Here is a 26,765-nt window from a genome sequence, read left to right on the forward strand (position 1 = left end):
AACAACTGTTGGAGAGCGATGTCAGCTACATGAACCTCAATATAAGACAACGACCATAAAGACACTTAAATTTTAATCAACAAAATACATCCCATATGTCATTTTTGTCAAAGTTTTACATAATAAGAATAAAGCAAAATAAAAGCAATTAAAAACAGCACTTCATTATCATCAGTTTCATTAATTCAGACATTCGAAGAGTGTGTGTTTGACCAGCTCCTTCATGCCTAAACAGGTTGGTCTGTGTCTCCCAGTCTGACACTCAGCTGCTGTAGGCCAGTACTCGATCCAGGTGCTCTCACGAAGTGTATACTGATACCTAAGGAGAGCAAAGTTCAAAACACATTGTTCAAAGGCCGTGTCTATAATCCACTCTATAATCTATCACGTCGGAATTAAAAAATGGAAATATGCATGCTTATGTACATGCACGCGCACACACACACACACACACAGAAAGAAAAAAAAACTCACGATTGTCTCTGTTTATCTCTGATAATATCTTTGGATGCGCCCATGATAAGGTAAGTTTTGCCTCTTCTCAGATCTAAAGTTGCTCTGCAGTGTGGATAACTGAGGAACGTGCACAGTTTTCCCAGAAGACCCATATCATAAGTTCCTGTAATTAAAATATACAGCAAGAGGTGAGAATACAGGAGAAAATCACTAACTACACAACATGTTTCATGCAGGAGAATTACTGTTAATTTACTGCATTACTCGCAAACACATTCTACATCAAGTCATGCACAAATGGTTAAGAACTTTCCTTTCTGTCTGAAAACACACTTTCAAGCCTTTTTTAAAAAAAATTACCCTCAGGAAAATTTAAAATCTCATGTATTCTCATGTCATTCTCATATTTTCCCGCCTTTGTGACTGATACAAGTTTATGGGAAGTACTTTGTGGTGCTCATGGTGAGGACATTAACAGTCTCACTTACTGTATAATGGACTGAAGCCACTTTTGTGTGAAGAATACTCCTCAAGGAAAAAAAAAGGGTCTTTAAATGAGGAAACAAACAGGAGTGGAAGAATGTGCAGGGGGAGCTGAAGATGAGGATCAGGGAGAGATAAAACAGCCACAAGAGGAATGTGGAGGATCAGTGTGAACAGAACAACAGGAGTGGAGTCTGGAGAGGCCATAAAACAATCTACCTGCAAGGAACCCAACTCCAAGCGTGTTAGGGGCCAAAAGTTGGTGAATGATCTAAACTTTTTCTTCAACAGATGTTATCGTCATCAAACCCTCCCCCTGCCGTACCCCCCAAAAACACCCAAACTCCAGCACACAGCGCCCCTGCCTCATTCTGTCCCTTCTGTCCCTCAGAGCTCAGGAGCAGAACAGTTTTTCTCATTGTTCTTGTTATGTTCTCTCATCTTGTTATATTTTGACTTTTTTTTTTATTACCATATTCTGCTTTTTCTTCTGATGCTTCTTACTGTTGCCTTTGCTGCTGTAACACTGCAAATTTCCCTGCTGTGGGATTAGTTAAGGATTATATTATCTAACAGATTAAAATGAGAGTTGCATGAGATGTATAGGCGGGAAAGGAGTGTGATTAAAGCTTGTCAGCAAAATTCCTGTAAGGTAATATAACACTGCCATAGGCCCAGGTTACACTGAGGCTATAATATGAAACTATAATATATAGCCAAAAATAATATTGAAAATATTTTCTGGCCGCCTTGAAACACCACAGGGAAAAATGGATGGAAAATGGTCATATAGGAAAGAGGAGATTAATACCCACCGTCCTTAAAGACTTCCACAATCCGCGCCTTGTACATGTAAGTGGACAAACTGTCCGTAAATTCTTCCACTCTGACTTTGTACACTGAGAGGAGACAAGTTGCAGATTGTTAGCTCACTTGCCTTATTTCTCACCCATTCATTCTTTCTCTCTCTTTCTCGCATGTGCACACACTCACTCACGCACACACACACATGCATACGCACACACACGTGCATGCACATGCACTCTTACCAAAATCTATTCGGCTGATCGGTGTGGTCTCATCAGCTTTAGCAATGCGCTCGTCATCGCTAATCTTGCCCTTCCTTAGCATACCACAGGTCACTGGAAATACAGAGTGAGCACAAAGTAAATACACAGCCGATGACTCGAATGGACAACTGAACATGTCTGTATGTATGTGTGTGTAGCTGTTGTTACAGCATGTTTATGTCTTTCTGTCTTTTGTTCAGTGAATTTATAAAACTTCAGGGTAAACGACTGTTCCTGTCCAGTCAGCAGAGCCCAACATTTTTTGATTTTGTTTAAGGGCGCTACACAGTGCATAAATCTTACACGGGGCATAGGGACATTCAAATAAAATGGCATAGGGTAAATGCGGTGCACTGTATAATGGGCATGTCCCCTTGCCCACACTAGTAGCTTTGGGCATTTGGTCAAGTGCCACTAAGGGGGTCCTGCAGTTAGTATTCGACTGTGTTGTCATAAACCTAGTGAGGCCTCTGATAGTTATTGACGTAACGTGCCTTTAGATTTAGGGACACATTGCATGAGTATGTCCATGCGCAGTTCCTCCATGCCCAGACAGGTATGTCTGTGTTCCTCAGTCTGGCACTCGGCGTCTGTGGGCCAGTACTCGATCCAGGTTCTCCAACTGAGTAAATACGAATACCTGCGAAGAGCAAAGTGAAAAACACTTTGAGTCTTCATGTGGCCAGGTATTTTTTGGTTGGAGGGTTGGAGTTAAATTGTAAAACTAAACAGAAATATCATAGACATTTTACTGCCTCTAAAGGTTTGTGCCATTAAAATAACAATGCAGAGAATTTCCCTGCACTATTGAGGAACACTACCACGTCAAATAAGACTTATAATGTGGCCGTACTTGATTTGCTCAATAAGAGTATATGCAGCAATAGAAGGCAGGGGAAAGGGAAACAGTAAAAGTGTTTAAATGTTAACAGTATTATGAGGGGGACTCCACCACACCACACACACACACACACACACACACACACACACACAGCGCTAACTCACGATTGGTGCGGGTCGTCTTTGAAAATTTCTTTGGCTAAGCCCATGATCAGGTAGGTTTTGCCTGTTCTCAGATCTAAAGACTCTCTGCAGGGTGGATAACTGATGAATGTCACCAGTTTACCCTGAAGAGCCACATCAGAACTTCCTGAAATGGAAATATAAATAGTAGGAGAAGAGAAGAGCATCATTAACCACCACCACAGGTTTCATAGTGTTCATGCTGCATTACTCACAAACACATTCCTCATCAAGTTTTGCATAAATGGGTAAGAACTTTTCTGTCCATCTGAAAACACAATCCAAGAGATTGTTATATCATTGTTATGCCTCTTTAAGAAACATTACTTCAAGGAAAATGAATCTAAATAGTTTAAAGTTTGGACTAACTAAACGCCCACCACTCTCACTGACTTCCATTATCCCCTGTTGATGTGAATTGTTACTCCCTGTAATTATAACACAACTACATGTGCAGCATTTAATTCTTTCGAACATACTCCTTGACATCTCATGTATAGATGGGAAAGGATTTTTCTGTCTGCCTTGAAACTCCACAGAGAAAAATGGATGGAAAATGAAAGAGGAGATTAATACGCACCTTCTGTAAAGACTTCCATGATCCGCGCCGTGTACATGTCAGTGGATAATCTGTCTGTAAATTCTTCCACTCTGACTTTGTACACTGAGAGAAGACAAGTTGCAGATTGTTAGTTCACTTGCTCTCTTTCTCACCCATTCGTTCTCTCTCAAACACGCAGTCTTACCAAAATCTGTTCGACCGGTCGCTGTGACTTCAACAGCTTTAGCAGAGCGCTCATCATAGCTAATCTTGCCCTTTCTCTGCATAGGACACATCACTGGAAACACAGAGTGAGCACAAAGTAAATACACAACTGATGACTCAAATAACACATATGCATGTCTTTACCTGTGTGTGTGTGTGTGTGTGTGTGTGTGTGTGTGTGTGTGTAGATGCTATTATAACACGTTTATTGTGTTTCTATCGTCTGTTCACTGTTTTTATAAATGAAAAAAAGAACTGCTCCTGTCCAATTAGCAGCACCTGACCCAAACTCTCAAGGCCCTGTGTCCAAAATCACTGCCTCAACCACTCGTTCGGTGTTCCCTGTGTAGTAGATAACTCATCTTTTTCTCTATGGTGGACAGTGAATTGAGACTTATTAATAATCATGATTCTGAATCATCACCAACTGGTGAAATGCTGCATAACTTTGTTTTTTGCACCCATCAAATGAGATGCATTGCATGTTGGGATTGTTAATAGGAAAAGTGTCCATGCCATGAGCACTTTTTTTTGGTTGAATTGTGGAAATGTCTGAGGGCACTATACAGTGCTTAACTCTTTCAGATAAAATCAGATTTTATTGATCCCACACCAGGGAAATTTAGTTGTGTGTGTGTGTGTGTGTGTGTGTGTGTGTGTGTGTGTGTGTGTGTGTGTGTATATATATATATATATATATATATATATATATATATATATATATATATATATATATATATATATATATATATATATATTCAATTTTTCATATGGTAATGTTTATCAATCAACACATGAAAACTGCCAAATGACAAATCGTAATTGTAATTGTAACTGATTTACCGTCAGCACATGTGCATTTATCATTCATACAGAGTCTCGGTAGCTCTGCATTTCTTATATATGGATGGTAGAACCTCACACACTGCGTCTCTGCATAGGAAAAAAGACATTTACAAGTACTTTGTGTTGATTAATTACAGCACATCAGCAAATGTACATTAAATATCTTAAAAATGTTGTTAATGTTAATTAACAATACTACAGCCATCTTCAGAGTAGATTATTTAATTGGGGCAATAAATAAATTGTTAACTGACCAAGCTGGAAACACATCACTGACAAATAAAAGGCTTTGTGGTTCAGGCATGAGATTTCTGTCTGTCTGAGCTTGCATACAGTTCAAAGAGTCGAGGAGACTCACGTTCATGGTATTCATAGACAGACACAGCGGCTGGTTGTAAGACGGCCGTTTTCAGCAGCTGATGGATCCTGAAAGTGATCTCCTCTGGTCGCGTGTGAGAAATCTGTAGGGAGATGTCCAACAAGGGTACAGTATGCGTGTGAGAGAGAGAGAGAGAGAGAGAGAGAGAAACACAATTTGACTTCAGCTGGTTTTTTGCCCATGAAATACATGTACACAAAAGCGGACCTTGCTGCCGACGGGTCACATGGGTAAAATGTAGTTCCACTGATGCTGAATTTTCTAAATGGCATTTTTAAAAAATACCATAAGATAATTTGGGTGAACTGGCCCTTTAATGGCCGGAGACTCAGTGAGTGTTTACTGACCACTGACAAATCAGGGTACAGTTTCCTGCATTTTGGCAGAGATCATCAATATAACTCTCTTGAGGTCCGTTGACATAACTGAGGAGCACCACTGGGCGAGCATGAAGAATTAAAAGTCAACCTGACTGTCAATTTCAAGAGGGATCGAAACATCATTTTTCACAGCTCCACACTGTGTGCAAATATATAAAGATAAACAGGACAACACGTGTTTCGATACGATCTTAAATGTTCCTTCTTCTTAATAAACTTTTTGGATTTTCATAAAGGGAACCAGAGAGGAAAGGGGATAGAGGGAAGTCTTACCTTGTCCAGGTAAATGATGAGTGAGCCTCTTTCCGACAGGTATGTGCCCATCTCATGGTTTGCAATGGTGTAGGCAGGTCTTCTGGACACCTACACTCACGCACACACACACACAAACTCAAGAATTAGAAGACTGTCTGACCCTGTACGTTGGTATGTTTGTGTATATATAAACTCTTACTCTATGAAGGTCATTCATGTCAGGGGTGAAGCCAGTTAACAAGCCAATTTCCAAGACTGACATGGTTGCATCGCGCTCCCTGTCCATAAACCTGTACAGGACAGGGACAGCATGATTACAATAATTACATTAAAAAAAATGGGTGAGAAGAAAGCAAAGCGCTTTATGCAATTTGAAATCCAACAATCTTGAAGCTTTAAAAGGTTTTCTAAAAATATCACGTTAAATGATGGGGAAAGGTAGGCTGGGACAGAGCTGCTGACACAGGAGACACAAGTAATACAACATTTCTTAACCTGTGCAGGTTTTGGGGCACAGAGAGTAGGAAAATCAAAACTAGAATGAAAAATGAACAACGCTACAAGAATGAATCAAACATCTAGCGTGAAGAAATGAAAAAATGTCAGTGATGATGGTTGTAGAAACTCTTATCTCTTCATTGTACTTACAAAACCTCTATTTTCAGCTTGTAGACTTTCTCATCTTCATGCAGTCTCTCTGCAGAAGCAAAGTATTTGATGACTTTTTAGTTTCATTGTGTCTCTCATAAAAGAAAAATACTTGCCAGCAAAGCCAACCAACCAAACAAAAGCAAGACAAAGACAGCTAAAATAAAAACCAAAAGCAAACGGAAAAACAGACAGAAAGAGACGGAGGACCCAAATACCTGGGAGGAGCTGCACTGACAAGTTAAACCTCTGACAGTCACTTTCCTTCTCTTTAGGCAGAGCGTAATACAGAGACATCACCTGTCGTAAAACAGCCAGAAATCATCAGACCCTCAAGAACAAATTTTAGAAAACAAAAGTACTACTTCTCATTTAAAATGCATCATATCATCTCGTTCAGCCAACCTTCCAGGGGATGCTGAACACAGCTTTTACGCTGACTAGACAACATACACGTGTTTGCCTTATGGTTTCGACATGTAGGTCTGTCTATTGGCTGCAATTAATCAGTGTTGTACACTCCTTGTCTTTGTTCTGAGACCTTAGGATCTTACTTTGGTGAGTTACTAAGTAAACAGTGTCAGGGTGTGCTGATACATCTAAACAGACTAACCAATCACAGTTTACCTTCAAGAAGGAGCTCAAGGACCTGAGGGAAGCTTTCACTGCACTGTCATGACTGAACCTTTTTACTGGTTAAAATGGGAGACCAACACCAGCACTGCATCATTTGGTGCAGCACAAAGACATTTCAATGTCATTTACACTAAAATAATTATGAATGTGGAGACATTTTGAATAAATTCATAATCTATACAGTGTGATGAAAATTGTCTCGGGCCCCATCCAGAATTCAAGAAGGACACTGAAATATCAAACAGAAAATGTGTTGTACTTACGGTCAGCGTTGCTTTTCCACTTCCTGTGGCAGTCACGCTTACATTCTGGTTTATACCATTGATCTGTTGAGATTTAAAATATGCATATGTGCAAACAAACATATTCAGTACACACACATGCAAAGGTAAGGCAATCAGTAGAAATCACCACATTCTGACATTAAAGCCAATTTTATATTTTTAGCATGGAAACATATTGAAGGAGCCACTTGTTGGGACAAATCCAGAGAGTGATGAGAACCCTGCAGCTCCATTTTAACTGGCTAGCACCTGTTTTTTCACTGATCTCATTTCTTTATTGAATTATATTTATTTGATATCCATTCGATCTGAACTGCTGCTCTATTTTCTGTCTTATTTGTCAGATTCTCTGTTTAACTTTTATGTGGTTTTCTTTCAAACATAATGTTTGAGCATTGTCGGAGGGAGCCTGACATTTAAGAGTTTCATTGCCAATGACTGCTTCACTGTAACCGATATGACAAAAAAGTATTTAAACTTAAAGCCCAAATACTTTTTTTCTCAGGAGTTGCCAAACCAGGTCTGTTGCACTGACTTTGTGAGTGCGGCCTCTAAGATACAGGTTGTGCTGAAAGAATATGTGTTACTACAGCTCCATGTTGGATGACTCATTGTTAAATGAGCACAAAAATGGCTCTAGTGAACGCAGCCACCAGGTTTGTTCTCAGCAGGGTTTGAGTTGCTGTACTGATCCGATCACTGCTGGAAACACTGACTTTGTAGCTCATACTGTGTGTGTGTGTGTGTGTGTGTGTGTTCTCACTTGAGATATTCTAGTGACGTAGTGGTTGTCCCTGTTGAAGTTGTACTTCTCAGGCTTTGACCTGCCTGGCAACAAGATGTCCACATTGAGATTATACTCTGGTTCTTTAGGACTGACCCAGTACTCAGCTACAGCCTGGTACACCATGAGGGTAGCCTGAAGAGAGAGACATAATCAATTTAACTTGAGCTTGTATTACCTAACAAAAAAACAGACAACACAGCACTCAAAACCTTAAAAATAGACACATACAGTAAAAGCTCCTAGACAGAGAATGAGCAAGTCCTGTGTTACCTGAGTTGATCCATAGCCTCCTCCCACCTTCTGCTGTTGACTGAACCACCTGACAACAGGTCTGGCATCTTCTAAGGCCTTTATTAACAGTAGGCAAGAATGTAGAAGAAGAAATCATTATTCTTTTAAAATGAGAAGCATGAAAACTACAGCAAAAGACAAACCCTTGTCCTTTTACTCCAGTTTAAGAAGTTTTCTGTGGTACTTTTAGACGACAACTGAAAAATCTCAACAACTATCAGATTAATAAGACTTTACCTGGAGCACAAGAAATTTTGTTCGGCATTTGTGGTTCAGAGTGAATTATCTTCACAATTCATGGGTGGATTATGCTCTGATAATCCTGTTTTTTGTTTCCATCATAAGGTGTAAAAAAAATTGACTTGCATTTATGACCATAAACCTGCAAAATGCCACTCATGCAAGATGTCACCCTGGGCTGTACTTTGTGTTTACTACTAATTAGCAAATGTTAGCATACATGCTAACCATCAGCATGTTTTGTCATTGTGAGCATGCAAATTGCAAGGACAATTATGAATAGTAAGTGACACAAAAACAGAAGGGAAATGCCTGTCTTGACCGACCATCTGCTCTTTTAATGTAGTAACATGGATTATGACTGTTTTTGTTTGTATTGTGGGACACACATAAGTGACACATGCTCACCTTGACCCTGACAAGAGCAAGAAGAGCGTAAGCTGTGGTCTCCAGTGTGTAAACATGTCCCTTAGGTACCGGCCAGTGGGACAACGCTAACATGCACACACACGCACACGCACACACACACACACACACACACACACACACACACACACACACACTTTTTAGTGCTATACTGTACTGTGCTTCATTGCTGATCACATCCCAAAACTTTTTATGTTCATTTCCATATATGTTTGGAGCTGAAAAGCACACATACACACACTGACACCTACAAAGTAAACACACAGCAGATCTTACTTCTGATCATGTTTTAGAAATATCATGTGCGTAAACCTGCGGAGACAAACCGGAAGAGGACCTCCCGGTTCAGTTTGTTTTCATTGGCCAGGGCATATGATGTCATGGCAACAGCATATGGGTTGGTGAGGTGGGGCAGACGCCTCTCCAGGTAGGCCACTGCTTTGTCTATACTGCCTGGAAGTCTCTGGAAAAAAAGAAAAGACACCCAATGATTAGAAATAACCATATCCAGACTGCTTGGCCAACCTGCTGAATGGTGGACAGTAGCTGCCTTTAGTCCATTTCCTTGCAGTCAAACTCTGTAGCTGTCCTGAGTCCTGATTGTTCCCTCTCTTGTACTATCAGGGAAACTGACAAGTGGACTTTTTTCAAAAGCAAGAGGAAGAAATCAGCAAACCAAAGAGAACAACGAATGGAGGTGAGATACTCACATTAACAGTGGCAGCACATATCATTCGCGACGCTTGCATAGCTATGAGGCAGAAGGCCGTCATGGAGGCATCTGAATCTGTGCCATACACGTCACCCTATACACACACACACACACACACACACACATAAACATATAGACAAGTGTCTTTTTATTTTTATTTATTTATTTATGTGAAGCACCAGGATTAAGAACTGTTGTCACTAATATCAGTGCACACACCGTTATCTCTCTGTTGTACACCGTTCCAACTTCTCTGAACATGCCGTCAGGTTGTTGTACGTTGAGAATCAGAAACTTGACAGCGTCACAGATGACGTTGTTTTGCACTGGCACCAGATTGTTGGCCATGGCAAGCACCTTGACAACATAAGCTGTCAGCCTTAGAGAGGAGAGATGGTGTAGCCGTTTCACACATCCAACATGTTAATGTTGTTAATGAACTTAAACACGTTCATGTATGAGTTTATGGGTGTTTGGATGCCTCACCAGGTGCTACTTCGGTAAGTGCTCCCCACAGAAAAAGACCCATCATTTTTACGGAAGGCAAGCTCATTTTGGTAGCCTGAACAAAAGAAAAGCACACAAGCTTTTCATGACTGCCATTCATCTCTGCTGAATCTTGAGGAGTCTCATTAAACTGGGTTCCTCGATTGACCAATAATTTCTGGTACCTGTACTAACAAATGAAGCTTACCGGTTCTGATGTATTGGAGAGCCTCGTTTCGTTTATGTAAGCCCACAGTTTCCCACTGGTTGGTTTGGTCCAAATATACGGTCGCAATGACGGACGGAGTCATTTGCATCATGTTTAACTCTCCAGAGCCTCTGGGCTCATAGATCAGAGAACCCATAGAGTTCCCACTAATGACATTTGGCAATAGTTCACTCATCGGATCGTTTCCTGTGTGGACACAGATAAAGGTCCCCACAAGGTGGTTACTTGCAACTACGAAGCAATGATATCTTTGGCAACATTGACAATTAACAATGAATAAGGAAAATATACAGGCACACTCACATTACATTCGCAAACACAACATAATGGGCCGTATTAACATACTAATGCAAAGTTAGTGGTAGCACAAATGCAGCTGCAGTTGCAGTTGAGGTTTTGTTTATGAATCTGTTGCTCATTTTGCCATTAAATAGTGCTTATATATCCAAATGCTCAGACTAAGGGTCAAACAACATCATTTTGTCAGGGCCGATAACAATAACTAACAATACGAATTATCCAGGACTGATAACCGATATACGTAGCAGATACACATTTGCAGGAAAAATGACATTCTTGAAAATTTTGAATAACACAAACCCCAACACAAAAATGATTATGATAATATGATTATTACAAGGGATGAGCGAGTACACCACTATCTATATCTGTATCTGTTCAACCGTCTAAATTATCTGTATCCGTATCTGTACTCGGAAGTGGGCGTGGTAGTAAATCGGAAATGGGCGGGGCTTAAATCGCTATATTATTTTAAGTCTGAAATTGATATACAATAAAAATATTACTTTGTACTACTACTATTACTTTGTGTGTTCAGCTATATGTGTGTAAGTGCGTAAGTGGTCTGTAAGACTGTGTATTTTTAAATGATCTGTGTGAACTTGGTGATTCATGCAAACATCCAGTGATGGCAAACAGGGAAATAATATGTCAGCCTTGTTCGCTGTATTCTTCTCAAAGGCACCGCGTTCAGTACGAGCAAAGTTTTCCAACTGACTTTATATCACCGGTCAAACTAAGAGCAAGCAGACGGTAAAAAAAACAAACAAACAAAAAAAAATGACCGAAGTGGAGGCAGTGACCGACGCGACACGAGCCGTTTTCAGCTCTGTCTTGTCAAAAGCACCGTGTACGTTACGAAACAAGTCGTGAGAACAGAGCAGAGCGTGAAGACAGTCAATTACCCAATGAGGATTTTCCTTCAGCACGAGCACGGATATTGACGAGTTTTACTCATATCATGCTCGTACTCGTCAAAAATGCTTTATCCATACCAGATACTCGTCTGAAACGAGTATCCGGCTCAACCCTAATTATCACAGCAAAAGAGCTTTGGAAAGCCTGGCTGGGATGGCATGATTGTGTACATGGAAAGATTTACATATGACCGACTGTCTCTGTTCGCTGAAGCTTCATTTCAGTTTCCTGAAACATGCTCTTCCACCACAGACAACAAATTTACAGTGATGCACGTATATATGCTGTGACCGTGCACAACTATTTTCCACTGCAGTCTGAGCTGAAGATAGTTGAACTTAACAATTTGCCACAGCAGCTCACTGTATGACCACAACAACCACACAGACCACACAAGAAATAAAGCAGGACCTAATTTCACTGAGATCTGAATTATACACTTTACACTTATACTATATCAGTGAACAGAAGACCAGAACATCATGGAGCAACATCAGCTTCTTTATGATGTTAGTTAGCTAAACCTGCTAACTAATGATGTCACATTGCTGCTCTATTTTAAAGTTCAACCTGCTCTATTTAGCTACATGGTAAAATTAGAGTCTCCAGTTTCAGAAAATTATGTCCCTTGAGCTCACCTGTCACAGAGATTTGCATGCTCACAGGTGCGTTTGGAACCAAATCTCTCTGAGGAATTCCAGCGTTGACGATTTCCTGTTGTCTACCATCTAATGGAAGAGACAGTCGGCAAATTAGGGAATTGCAAATTTAGAGAATGTTTTTTTTTTCTGAATGCAGCTATTTCAACAGGAAACTTACCTACGCCTCTCTTAGCAGGGTCTAGCATTACAATATTCAAGACTTTTGTCAGTACACCTTCAGGCTGGGAAAAACAGGGTTAATGAACACTTCAGGAATGACAACTGTTTTTAAGTAAACCTTTGTGACAAAATACAATGGGGCTTGCAAGTCAAAGTTAAAATTCTTACTCTTATTTCCAGCTCAATTGAAAAACTTGATATACACACACAAAAAAAGAGCATCAAACATTATTATTTTCATCCCACATGTAGTGTCTATATAAAGCTTCTCAGCTGGAGATGCCCAGAAGGTATTTTTGACCAGGTATTTATGACCCCACAACCCCACAGAGGTTAAATGCCTGGGACTCCCCACCAGTCACTTAGAAACAAAAGAAGCCTCTTGGATGAAGTGAAACCGAGTACAGCTGCCCTTGATTCAACCCTCTGGACTCTCATCAGTCCAATGTTGGTACAGCAGGCTTGAAGTGGCCACACTTGTATGGAAATCACACAGTTGCTTTACAGGTTTGTGATGTAAATGTCAAGTTTAAATCTTGTGCTGCTTCATAACTTAACTTCAGAGAGTACAGACTGTGTTTCTCTTACCACCACCCGCAGTATCTTCATGATTCCATCAGTGAGCGATGAGTCTCGAACAGCTGCCTTGACCTCAATGCGATGTTGTCCTTCCTTCATGGGAATAATGATGAAGGGTACAGATCGTGTAGATTGAGGCCCAACTCTAACCTCCTGACGATACTTCCCGAGTTTAAAAGCTGCACTGCACATATGCTCCTCCTCAATCAGTCCCACACGCACCTGAAACAGGTAAAGGTGGAAGGGTGGAAAAAGAAAGAGATCTGAATCTGAAAAGTGTGTTTTACAAAAGTGATTTTTCCAGGGATCGATCACTCCACCACTACGATCATCAAAATACATAAACACAAAATTCAAGCATAAGGACCAAAACTCAACTCAACCGCTCAATAGGACAGGCTATATCAAGAGCTAATGTCTTATGGGTGTTACAACGATGGTGCCCAGGTGACATGAAAATTCTCTATATTAAATCTACAGTACAGAATCATATTGGTTTAACAAAAGAAAACTTTATATTACTGTAAGACATACCAAGTACTGGGATTAACTGAAGAATTTAGCCAATATATCATGTTGTATAGTGAACATTGGTTGAAACAGTGTACAGTACTGTAGTACTGTAAATACTGTATATATCCATCCAAACTTTTGTCAAGCATATGCTTGCTTACATTTCACCCCGACTCGTCACTTTCAAATCTAAGTTAAAACTTTTGCCTTTGATTGATTCTTTTCTTTACTGCACTTTCATTTCCGTTGTTGCATTTGGAGCCACTTACAATTAATTACTGCACTGTAACCATATTTTATTTGATTTTTGTCTCAAATTTTCGTCTGCCTAATTTTTTGTGTCTTTTTAAAATTACCTTTTATTTTATGTTAATTGATTTTATTCAGTTGTTTGTTGCTCATTTTGAAATGTCATTCTAACACTTTTCTTTGCCTATGTAGCACTTTGAATTGTGTTTGAAATGTGCCATAAAGCTGCCATAAAGTTGCCTAAAGCTTTATTAAATTCAGGACAGTGACAGGAATAATGATATCTACCATTAAAGCAACATAATCAACATCTTTGGAAATATCCTTATTACCTTTCCGGTGGGGAGTAAGATGAGAAGATTGATGCTACTTTCAGATTTTTTTGTTGAATATGAAGGTACAGCCAACAGCCAGTTAGCTTAGCTTAGCACAAAGGCTGGAAACAGGGAAAGCAGCTCCTGCACCTACGAGCCCTTTTTAAATCGTGCTACTTAGAACCAAGATCCTAAAAAAAGTTGGGGCCCTGTGTAAAACAAATAAACATAAAAGAAACATTCATTCTGAATTTGATGATGCTGGCAAAGATTCTAGCAATCCGAACAAAAAACAAAGTGTAAGGACAACAATGTGCAGTTTTTTGCACGTTATATTCTGGACAGTTACTTTTTGCTTTCTTCGCTGCCAGTGTACACAGGATTCTGCTGCATCATGAGCAAACTAGCTGCTGTGTTTGTGGCCACCGGTTCAGTGTCTGGAGTAGTGCTAAGCTAGGCTAACTATGTCCTGACTTCAGCTCCACACTTAACATAAGTTCTTCTCTTAGTCTTGGAAAAAATACAAATAAGCAGATTTCCCTAAATGTTTAACTATTTCTCTAACAAGAAGATTGTGAGTATAAAGATACACCAACAGAGCTTGATGATGTGGACTGCTGAAGTTAATTTTTGAATCACATGCAGTTTCCTTTAAATTTCCTAATTCAAATAAAAACTGCACTGCGCATTTGTAAGGAATAATTTTCATAATAAACTTGCCATCTGACCTGAAACACCAGAGCAGAGTGACCCAGACTTACGGTGACATGATCAGGGCTGTAGTTGTGAAGGATTGCCTTAACTTCTATCTGCTCCCCTCGGACAGCAGAGTACGGCAGTCTGAGATCAATGTAGAAGTCCTTCCGGACAATGATCTCTAATGGTTCACTGACACAGATACCTTTAAAGTCAAGAAAAAAATAAACGTGAAGTAAAACAAAAGGAAGAGAATGAGGGGAAGAGGATATGAAGTGGTGCAGCATAAGTGTTTAAAATCAAAACCTTCATTAACCGACTGAATCCTCAAAGAGGATATTTCACACTGAATCATATATATTGTATATATATTGTAAAAATCCATTTATATGTCACGTTGTTACGACTCTTCAATAGGAACTGAAAGTTTCATCAAACGCACCAACCAATGTATTGGAACATTATAGACGTGTTGGCATTTTGATAGCTTGTCTTTGACAGCTTGTAGGGACTGAGAGGGGGGATATACAACAAAAGACTGGGACAGAATCAAACCAAAAAAATGCAGTTATCTGCTCAAAGAAAGCCTGTATAACCAAAATGAATTTAAAGAAAAGGAAAAAGTCACTCACCATGAGTTCTTGACAGACTGATGCCAGTGAGCTGCCAGGTTGTGATTGAGTCTTGCAAAGGAACATTTTTAACAAATGACGTGGAAAAACTGAAACAAAGACAAGTGTAATCAGCTTCAGTGGAAAAGAAATTCACTAAAGCTGAAGTTTTAGAGGTGACACGATTGTGTGTATATTTCTGTCATCTCACCAGTTCGGTGTGTTTCGAGGGCAAGGAGGCAGTTTGATATCTGCCCACAGCCAACTGCCAGGGAACTTTGTGCGAGAAATGATGTCGTTGCTGTCCATGTAAATGTCATCCTCCTCACCTGAAGTGTCATTAAAGAGGTTGCAATTTTCATTGATTTTTATTAATTACCCAGGGCCTCCCCAATCCAACAGAGATCAAACAGAGAAAATGAAGAAAATGGCCGTAACAACCATCTACCTACAATAAATGGTTTGAGCGATCTGACCAGAAGGCAGTCACAACAGGTAGGAGCTGCTGTAGCCACACTCACAGAGAAATATTAATGTTTTTCTGTCTGTAGGCTATAAGATTTAAATTACATGGTATGGTAGCTTCTTACAATTCAGCATGTACAGTCACCTGCTCCTACATACCATTACACAACCACACATTTTAAAAGTCAGACATCCATGAAACATTTGAAGAGCCTGAACTGGCATGCACAAGCTCAGAGATAATGTGATTATTTGGTAACTTGAGCGACGATTCTTACCCCAACTGGAGTGGAAGTCCATTATGGTGCTGGCTCGTTTGCTCCTGCTGGAGGCTGGACACCTTAAATCTGTATAGTATGAGCATAAACCCAGTCTGCATGCTGTCTGTCATGTCATACTGTTAGAACAAGGAGGGGTAATTTGACACAGTAATGTCCCTGTGCCCAACCCCTCAGCTTTGCGTTTATCGAGTTTGAATGAAGTGTGTTTCTGTCAACGGAGTCTGGTGGCTTTAAGGAGAGTGACATAATGGCTGTTTCTTCTTTTTTCTTCTTTTTTCCCTTTAAAGATACTGATGAACACATAACTGAAAACATAACTATATAGAATAAGAGCAGTAAAAGGAGGAAAAGAGTCAGAGTGGAGAATGAAGCAGTATCACCTTGTCGAAATGGAGTCCCGGAAGCAGTAGACTCGAACAACAGCCCAGCATCATAGAACACACTCATGCTGTCCTTCCCTCCACCGGGTGTGCAGCCTGTGTCGTACTTCTCTACAATGTCCCACACCTGAGCAAAGAGTCATCACACAGAAATACAATCAGACAAGGCTCAGTTATGCAAGTTGAATAGCACACCAGCAGAGGTTGAAGTTACAAGTAATGTTTACTCTCACAGTAACAAAGGTACTGTACAAGAACAAAGGTACAAACAAGAATTCATGGTGAAGATTATCAAGAACTTCTCAGAGCTGAACCTGAAGCTCCAGACAGCTGCTCAGCCCTCTGCTTTCAAATGTTGAATCATTTGAAGAGAAATTAAAGTTTATTTTCCTTCTCTGCATGAACAAAAGTCTGCTATGACATCTGAATATGCTGCTGAGTGTGAAAACTCCTTCAGGAGTCTGGTGAGAGGGTTCAGGACATGAAAAGTAAACAACATGAACTGAACATATTTGCTGTTTAATGTGAAACCTGCTGACGTTTCTGACAACCTACAACATGAAATCATTGAGCTGCAAAGCAACAACCTGCTACTGAGCTTAGCACTGTGCACTTTAATGAACCTTCTTTCAAACATTTTAAAAGACAGAAAGAATAAAGAAATCACCTTTTTCTGGGTGAGGCGGTGCTTGTTGTTCAGGATATAGACGCCTTTGTCAACTGCCACCAGTCCCACTGTGGCCTCTGGATCTCCAGTGACCTTCAGGCCAAACATCCTGCGAGGCTCGTACGAGGGAAAAGGTCTTGTTGATTCCAGCTTCAACTAAAGGCGGAAGAAAGGAAGAACAGATTTGCATTTACTAAAGCACATCTGTTTACGTGCCTTCAACTTCATCAGTTAGCATGTGGGTGTTTTGTTTATCCGCCATCAGTGTTGTGTGTCTCACCGAGCCCATGCAGGAGTCCTCGACATCCACCCAAACAGAGTCTGACACCACTTCATTGTCATTTGTATGGTAGTAGGCTATGAGGCGGAACGATGGCAGCATTTCTTTGGTAATACGAAGTATCAAGGAAATCAGTACTTGGCCTCTTGTCCTGTAACGGCCATGTTTCACCAGCTGACCTCTGCTCAGCACCTGGGGACACAGATTTACACATCAGCACTTATCAAATATGAGTGTACATACAGCACAGACACTCAAGCATGTTCACCAACGCACACAAACACAGGTGCAAAACATCTCTCACCAGGTATGTGATGTCAGAGTGTTTGTGTTGCGGCCTGTTGAGGTTGAGCATGATTTTTATGTTTTCCCCTAATGTTACCTCAGTTGTATGCACACCTGTAATAACAACATTCCACAATTAGTACTAGACAGTTAGGAGTGTCTTGTTCGTAGTAGTTCGGCAGCACTGACACCACCATCACCAATGACTTTACTTCAGGATGTTCCTCACCTATGTGGAGGTAATTGTTGCTTTTCGTGGTATATGGGAGGGCCACCATTGTGGCTGATGCCTGTCTTTCATGTGAAATACCAGAATCTCTGGTCCTTGCCTGCAATTAAATTCACACAGTTATGATAACTAGAACTTATAAAGTGGCTCACAGTTGCTGTAGTGTTGCCATCCCCTGCTGCCCATTCTTTTATGTTGTGTTTCTGCATAAGTTTTCATCTGCCAAACATCGCTGTCGTGCAAAAGTTGACATGAAAAATCAAACAATGTTAAAGACATACTGTAATTGTCAGCCGTTGACTGATTTCTGTATTGATGGTAAGCCCTGCCGTGCCATGGGCTGTGGTGATGCCCTGTATGTCACCCGGGCTAACCACCACAGGAACACCTTGTGCCGGAGTGCTGTCTGGATTCACAACTTCAACCTGCCTTCACAGACACAAACAGCTGAACTGTCAGAAATCATTTAGTTAAACCTAATTAGGAGCAATTTAATATTCTTCTAGAAATCCTGTGGCATCTTTATTCCAGTAAAGTTAAGACTGAGATAACAGTTTTGACCCAGTGTGTGCATCAATAATGGGTTATTTAAAGAGCAGTATATTTGTGAGGACATAGTCGTCTTTGTGTTGTTTTTTCTTTAGGAATTTGCATAAATAACTACTTTACCGTAACGTCAAAGGACATTCCTGGTTTGAAATATTTGGGCGTTTTCTTTAAGTGGATGGTGTACGGTGATGAGACAATCTGGATACCTCTCAACTCTGCCTCCACCATCTCACCACCTGTTATGATACATGCATAATACAATCATCCATCTAAAAATCTGTGACATGTTGTCCTCTCTTCTGAGCTCTGCAAATAAAATCTGTTACAAAAAAAGGCTCCCATGCTAAAACACAACACAAGTCTCCTCAATTCATCCAAACAGAAGAAGTTAACAGAGCTGGAGGACATTTTATTATACATTAAAGCCACTAAATCATCAAAAAAGGAGAAACAAAACGTGGTCTGTAATCTTACCTAAATCACACAATAGACTAAAAGGGCATCTGGAGAGTGCAGATCAAGGCCAACAGTCCACTTTTTTATGATTTATGCAAATCTGCATCAACATACATATGTCTGGATACACTTCCAAAACTATTAGAATTAGATCAAAATATGGTTGTCTAGCTGAATCTCATCATCACGGCTGTGCACTTTAGAAGTATAGTTATATACTTCTAAATTGGAAATATTTCACATACTGAAAGTACATTTATGAAAACCAGAAATCACATTTCCGTAGAAAAAAGCGTCGTTAAAATTGTGGCGATGTTACAGTTGTTGAAGTAGGCTTCCCCAAAGCATTTCTGGGAGCCATGAATATAGATTGTAATATGGAGTCACTGTATTTCTACAATTGGCTGTTCTGTCACCATTGAACTTCACTGCCCTCTATTGGATTTAAAGATGTATTGCATTATTTTGTCAAGTCCAAATCCCCTCTCTCAAAATAATAAAGCGAAAAACGATTCATGTATCCGCCTCGTGATTTAGCATCCACTCCAAAATTGAACGGATTCTTTCTTGGCCCATGCTACATCTTTCCACCACGTTTCATGAAAATCAGGCCAGTGGCTTTTCTATAATCCTGCTGACTGACACACAAACAAACACACAAACCAAAAACATAACCCCCTTGGTGAATGAAACAAAGACCATAATAGTAATGAAAACACTCTTGATACTAGTTATTATTTCAAGACAGCTGAATCAGTATGATCACACACAATGAAACTTATTTAACACACACACACACACACACACACACACACACACACACACACACACACACACTTTCTTACTGTTCTCCGTCAGCACGTTGACAGATAGAAATATGGAGCTCCCCATCAGGTCAATGATGTTGTTGAAGGTCCGTGTGATGTGCTCTCTCTTCAGTGTGACCGCTCCATGTCCACTCGCAATCTATTGGGACATAATATAAAAACACACCTTGAAATACAGCCAGTAAACAGTTCGTGGGTTTATATTCTGAATCTACAAATTGTTGATTCAGCCTGTAATAAATCCAACTGCAGTATCACTGATGGATTTGAACATGTGAATTTGCCAATGCAGCTGTAATGCTGCAACAGCAGACATGTGGAAAACAGTAAAATCCCAAGTCTTGTAGATTTTTTAGCACTGATGAGGCCAAACTGGTGAACAAGTTTGAGGTTTGTTCTTTGTTTCAGTGCAAAAGAACGTGCGAAAGACTAAAGTCAGACACATTTTTGTACAATACAAACTGACTGATACATGAAAAGAGTAAATATCAGCTCACCTGCACTCTCTGAAGAGAGCCTGGAAAGCTCTTTTTTTGACCCTCTCGCAAAACCCCAAATACCACGTAAGCCGTCCCATCCACCTCTTCACCCAACAGATATCTAAAACCACAAGTCAGTGGTTAACCCCACAACCAGGAAATAACAGAGCAAACAAACCTGAGGGGTTTACTACGAAGCAAGTTCGCCATAGTCAGGCCTGGGGTTTTAGAGCCAGCTAATGCAATGAGCATTAGCTGGCTCTAAAACCCCAGTCACTGTGTGTCATGTGAGTCAACATCTGCATAAAATGGACAGATCGTGTGCTACACGCTTCAGTCAAAAGGAACAGCTTTATAGTGGAGTTATGAAGGATATACAAATATAGCAAAAAGCAACACTGTCGAAAGAGAGGAGTGATGGCAGGAAACTGCTTATCGTGTGTTAATATACAGGATGTATTTTACCACTGGATGCACTGCAGTGTCTGTCACTACCTCCCATTTACTTCAAAAGTGAAGAGACCTTCGTTAATCTAACTAAGCATGTTTAAACTCGTTACTCTTGAACTGCATTTAGGTCCGTCCCCTAATGAAGGACATGCGGAGATCACTTTTTTCTCAGTGGGAAATTAATTTTATTGATTTAGTATTATCTGTCATAAATACCAATGACTAATCAAGTTTCTAATCAGTGTTCTATTAGCTACAGTACCAGCAGTGTAAAACAGACATAAAAGTGGTGTGTAATTACTGTCTTTATCATTCTTTCAGTGCATGGAAAATGATGACCGAAAAAAACAAAAAACACGTCACGATGCATTCAGTTTGCACTGCAATAATTACACGTCTTTGTTCATTACTTATGTACGGCTCAGCCAGTTTAATGTATTTCCTCATCTGAGAATCTATATCGCTCATAGAGAACTAGAGCCAAATTAAACCTAAAACTTTGAGCGTAGGTGTGCAGCGTAAGTGACCTTCTGTCACTGAAAACCAATTCATCTAGCTTCCTAATACACCCCTCTGATCTCTAAAGCCACAAAACAAAAACCTTCACACACATAGCTTTGATGTTGACGACGAGCTCTTGACTGTCCACGTAGAAGAAGCGGCTCAGAGGTGTCAGTTTAACCTCAAAACTGGGCAGCACTGAAAAATTGAAAACATTTCATTGCGTGTCCAATCAGATGAGAAGTCAAAGTTTTAAAGGCTTTAAAAGTCAATGAGAGACTCACCATATTCTTTGACCTCAAACTCTGCACTGAAGTTCTGCTGTGGGATGTTGTGGAACTTCGCCACCACCTTCCACAGTCCAGAACTACACAGAGACACACAAGAACACATCACAGCCACAAATCAAAGGTTCAGAATATTGATCACAAAACAGACTACAGGTAACAAAGAGACTTGGAGAGTGTCACTAGGGGCTTATGACAAATCCAGAGCCGCCGTATGGGCCAGTATGGTTACATCTGTTTGGGGACATTCAGCTCTCTTTGTGGTGTGTGTGCTGAGAATATATGCCCACAGTTTATTTCCACTTCACATTCATGCTTCATGTGTGGCAAACTGACACCAGTGTTAAACCCAAGGGGCACGACGAGGCAAGTTTATTTTATAATTTTCCCTAATGGAAGCATGTAAATATTAAATAAGAAGCCCACGGACTGATTGAGGGAACTCCACATATCATTTTGGTCTGCCATGAAAACAATTATCAGCTTGGACAAACCGGCTCCTGTCCTGGACTTGAACCACTTCAGGACTGTGTCTGAGATTCCAACACAGCTTACTGTGCAGTGAGCTGGGCCATAGTACTGTTTGAGATCCAGCAGGACAAGGACAGTAGGATATACCTCACCTGACGACAGTACCAAGATGGTAAGCTCCAGAGTGAATCCCTGATTTCAGAGAGACAGAATCAGCTTGTTCAATGACACCGTTTGGGTCCTAAAAATAAAAAAACATTAAACATTATTAACGGCAAGCAGCGCCAATTCTCTGATTTCTTTAGATGATTCTTCTCTGGATATTGCCTGTGCGGTTAGTTCTCTCGTTGATTTAAGCTACTTTTTAAATTGCCCATCTCTCTTTTGAGGGTTCACGCTGATAAGCTGTGGAAGACCATGCAGAGTGAGTCCTTTACTGGTTGGATGTTTTTGGAACTCCTAAAGAGACATTTTGTACTCCCATTGATAACAGTTCTGCACTATATACAATACAATACCTCAATCTCAATGTTAATTTCAGTATCGTATTGAAAGGCCATCTCCACAGGCTCCATGCCAGGCGTCACTGCAAACATCCTGTAATTGACTGCCAGAGAGAGACAGAAAGAGAAGCACTCGCTTATAATACACCACTTATTCCATGTCCACTGTCATCTGCTTGCTTTGCGAGAAAACGTGTAGCTAAAGACAAACAAGTGATAGCAGGAGAGGACTGTTCTTGGAGTTTCAAAATCCTAACAATTTTTAAAACTGGTGAGATTTATTTGATGAATTATACGCTCAACACCTAGAAAAACAGGGTCGCATCCTATATTACGTAAGACAATCGTGACAATCAGTGGTGCTTCACAGCCTTAGCATACTATCGAGACATGTAACGAGGGCAGGTTTTCAACAGTGACGTGCTACTGGACTCACTTCTGCTGTTGGGGGTATAGAGGGTCTTGTCAGTCTGGATGAAGATGTAGCCAGACTGGAAGGACACTAAGACTACTTTCTCCAGCAGTCGGTCAGGGAACTGAGCTTGCAGGTACACATACTGCTTCATGTTGGGATCCTTACTGAAGTCACCAGCAGGGATCTGAAACCAGTATGTAGAGGCACAAGCTGTGCGTGAGGAGCAGGACGAGGCATGTGATGTGTATTTATAGATCCTAGATCTCTTGTTTGTGGTCATGATAGAAAATTAAGCCAAGTAACAGTGCGTACGTACACAGTAAGGGTATTCAATTTACCGTTATCTGACCAAGGCCCTGGAAGTCATTGGCACTGGTGAGGGTCACAGATGTGACTGCCAGCCTTTTGATTTTTGTTGGATGGCTCATCACACTGATTTCAACCATGATGTCCCCTCCTGTGCAGTCTTGACACTCCACAAAGATGTTTTCTGGTCTTCCTACTCGCAGCAGGTTGGGGGCAGACATCACCTCCCTGGAGAGGGAAATGGAGTATGTAGTGTTGCTTGTACAGAGGGAACTTTGCTGCTGCTCAGGATGTTCAGGAGTTGTTTATACATGACTTATAGGGACATTACATAGACATACATTTCCTGAGGGGTTACCCTAAACATAACCAAAACCACTACTTGCCTAACCCTAACCTTAATCCTTAAGTCCTCACCCTAAAATTTAATGATTTATGGGGACCTGCATTTTGTCCCCATAAGGAAGGAAAGTCCCCACAACGTGACAGTGAAAACAGATTTATGTGCCTGCAAAGTAACACACATACACACACACACACACACACACACACACACACACACACACACACAAGCCAAAGTAATAAGTGAAGTAAAGTAAGTAAAGGGGGACATGAATTTGTATACTACATTTCATGGCAATACATCCATTAGTTGTTGAAATATTTCAGTCTGGACCAAAGTGATGGACTGACTGACAGACAAACCGACCCTGCCATCCCTCCGGTCATGCCAATAGCACAGCTGAGAACAACAACAACAAAAAAAATAATGGGAACATGGAAATTCTAAGTTGTTTTGTGAAAGGATAGGATGTGGATCGTGCTCTCCAACATGGACTTTACACGTAATGAGTGATATATTGATTACCTTGACTAAGATCCAGCACTGGATCAATAAAACATTTCATCACTGCTGTGTCTGTTGTTATGCACCACTGTGCAAACTCAGACTACTCTACTTTGACCTATGCTACACAAACATGGGTGAAACGGAACAGAGCTAAACTGATACCGAATCAATACTCTGTAGCCTTTACTGGAAATGCAGAAAATGCCTTGACTTTTCGTTGCTCCCATTACAATTTTTGTCTGTTGCATAAGTACATTTTGTAATTCTTAAAGCATCAGCTATAATCATCGTATCGATTTGTACCAAGCAGTTTCATTTGACACGCAAAAGGAGCCAAAAATATAAGTAATCTTGCGTCCGTATGACAGCATCCCCTTAAGTTGTGTTTCTATATTTCATTTGCCATTGAGACTCCCAATCACTCTGCGTCAATTTAAACTAATTTTGTTCACGTTTCTCACAATCTACACATTTCTATGTTAGGCCACTTCCAAGGTTTCTTCCATTTTTTACTGGTCTTCCAAGAGAGCTTGGATGTGTCTGGGCCTGTGAAGTCCATGAGGACAATATTTGACAGAAAGCCCCCATAACAGTCATACTGATGGAAAAGACATGTACAAATTCAAATATACTTAGGAGCTATTCTAGAAATGAATAAACCATAAATCCTCTCTACTGGACACTGCGCATCTCATCAAACATAAGTGAGCTGTTGTCTCTTAAAAGTGTGATATGTGACACGATATATAACTAAGATTTGCCTCCTGTGGTGTGGATGTGTGAGAAAAGAAAGCCACAGTTCATGAGCTCTAACTGTTTGATGAACACATGTTAGCGTTTGTTATCAGTGTTTTTGGGCATTATGACACTATCAGATCAGTCAAAGGAGATTATGATGAGGTTACAACAATTGACAGGATATACACACACACAATTACTTTATTATTATGGAAATACAATTAGTTCAAAGGGCCCCATTTTGTCACAGAAACTAACAGTAATGAATCAATGGGCCATTTGAAAATTATATATATGAACAACAAGGAAAACATAGCTCTTGTTGGAAATTTAGCTGTAAAAGTGGCGTACAGAGAATTATTGTCATGACAGAATTGTGCCAAAGCAGCCAAGAAAAACTGAAGTTTCATTTTCATTTTTCAACCTCAAAGCAAATTAGAACAGACATTCAGGGTGTGGGAAGATAAGACAGGTCAACTTACAATTGAGATGCATCAGTCACAGGGGAAAAGGCCAGAAAGGCCAGCAGACACAGCTGAGTCTGACACAACCTCCTTCTCGATCCCATATCTGCAGTCAATGTTGACTCTCACTCTGCAACACCCTCCTTTTATCCACTTACCTCCCTCCCCCTGCACCTTTAGTTCTCCTCACCACTGAGAGGTTTGCAATGTTTCAAGTCCTTCTCAGCTGCACATATGTACACTGAAAGTGTTTCGTTCGCTGTGGAAAAGATGCTTTCGCATTTCTCCCAGCTGGCTCCATATCGAATCCAAAAGGGGCAAGACGATAGAGGTACTCAGGTACACAAGGCGGAGGTATTTACCAGGGAGTTGGAGAGCAGACGAGGTCAAAAACTGACAGGGTCGATACTGGGAAAGCAGTCAGTACGTAATTGTTGGAGAGTCTTGCATGAAGGCGAAGAAGAATCTGCAATCTGCCAATGGGTGAGAGTGAGAGAGCAGCTTAAGTACTCCACTGATTGCCGATGAGTGGCAGGTGTGCGCTCAGGTGATTGTGCTGGTGGGCAAAGTGGTGAGGAGTTGCTGGCTGGATGGGTGTTAAGATGAGTGAGCCAAAGGCAGAACGTAAGGAGCTGGCCGACTGTGACGATCCATGGGAATGCTTGAAGTTAGAAGCAGGCATGTAGGAAGATGTTCTAAGTTAGAGGAGCTGTCAACTGAATACACAAGTGTGACGACATGCACTTTTAGTGCAGAATCTGAGCTCTGTGGCAGCCCTATGCCACACACACACTCACACACACAACAACAACAACAACAACAACAACAATGATGATAGTGGTCTCATTTGGAAAGTCCATGTAATGCTGCACAGCAATTGAAAACAATTGACAGATTATTCCCTGTTAGCCGATGGCTAAAAGCAGCACAATGCAGCAAAGCTGAACTCTTTTCACACTCAGTTTTAATGATGTAGTCCTATTATAGGTATTTTCAATGAAACACACATTCAGATAAATCAGTTTAAGTTAGCCTGCCTGCTTTAGCTAACTTTAAAGATCGAACTCCTTACTGTTCGAGCAGCCTGCCCACGGCTGCTGGATGATTTGTTGCTGTTTATTTTCCTTCCCGTCTATTGACACTACATTCACATTTCCACTCATATTATACACAGTTAGAAAGCTTAGATTAACGTGAATCGATTGATACAGACCATGTCAAGATTCAATCACAACTTGAGGTACAATAAACACCAACAACAGACAAACAACCATTTTTCAAATTGACGCAACATTGAGACGACCACCGATTACGTCTCTCAGTGATCCACAAATCGATAATGCTCCAACAAAAATGATCAGTTAACACTGACAAATGTCCAGACGATTTATTTAGTCCTAAACGTGATAATAATCCACACAAAGAGGCGGAATCTCAGGTTTCAAATGATACTTCACTTAACCAATTACGATCTGCCATGCAAC

At 40.5% G+C, this 26,765-nt stretch overlaps 1 protein-coding gene across 1 annotated transcript; it reads right to left on the minus strand.

The window, feature by feature from the left end:
- Positions 1-180: 180 nt before the first annotated feature.
- On the minus strand, positions 181-25,385 carry LOC143319010 (complement C3-like). Its single transcript, XM_076727567.1, has 46 exons — positions 25,300-25,385; positions 23,262-23,457; positions 22,945-23,107; positions 22,524-22,612; positions 22,158-22,246; positions 21,532-21,614; positions 21,358-21,445; positions 20,315-20,417; positions 19,836-19,956; positions 18,655-18,770; positions 18,267-18,410; positions 17,986-18,085; positions 17,776-17,870; positions 17,472-17,663; positions 17,192-17,347; positions 16,525-16,651; positions 16,142-16,210; positions 15,610-15,727; positions 15,420-15,508; positions 14,853-14,992; positions 13,025-13,237; positions 12,435-12,498; positions 12,254-12,343; positions 10,377-10,583; positions 10,169-10,244; positions 9,902-10,061; positions 9,681-9,776; positions 9,283-9,433; positions 8,953-9,038; positions 8,284-8,361; positions 7,990-8,145; positions 7,206-7,268; positions 6,525-6,606; positions 6,307-6,355; positions 5,852-5,948; positions 5,677-5,766; positions 5,003-5,105; positions 4,642-4,731; positions 3,779-3,871; positions 3,613-3,696; positions 3,015-3,159; positions 2,504-2,649; positions 1,989-2,081; positions 1,755-1,838; positions 475-619; positions 181-319 (listed from the first exon to the last, which is right to left on the minus strand). The coding sequence occupies exons 1-46, from the start codon at positions 25,383-25,385 to the stop codon at positions 181-183; spliced, it is 5,244 nt and encodes a 1,747-aa protein (XP_076583682.1).
- Between the last annotated feature and the right edge of the window lie 1,380 nt (positions 25,386-26,765).

This window comes from Chaetodon auriga, chromosome 4 (genome assembly GCF_051107435.1).
Source record: "Chaetodon auriga isolate fChaAug3 chromosome 4, fChaAug3.hap1, whole genome shotgun sequence".
Classification (NCBI taxonomy): domain Eukaryota; kingdom Metazoa; phylum Chordata; class Actinopteri; order Chaetodontiformes; family Chaetodontidae; genus Chaetodon; species Chaetodon auriga.

What these genes read in the sequence shown, in the direction of transcription:
- LOC143319010 (XM_076727567.1), bottom strand. Translation starts at nt 25,385, where the DNA reads ATGGGATCGAGAAGGAGGTTGTGTCAGACTCAGCTGTGTCTGCTGGCC. An exon ending in GTTTGAGGTCAAAGAATATG is followed by an intron (nt 21,446 to 21,531) that starts GTGAGTCTCTCA and finishes TCAATTTTTCAG; the next exon opens with TGCTGCCCAGTTTTGAGGTT. An exon ending in CAACGTGCTGACGGAGAACA is followed by an intron (nt 18,771 to 19,835) that starts GTAAGAAAGTGT and finishes GTATCATAACAG; the next exon opens with GTGGTGAGATGGTGGAGGCA.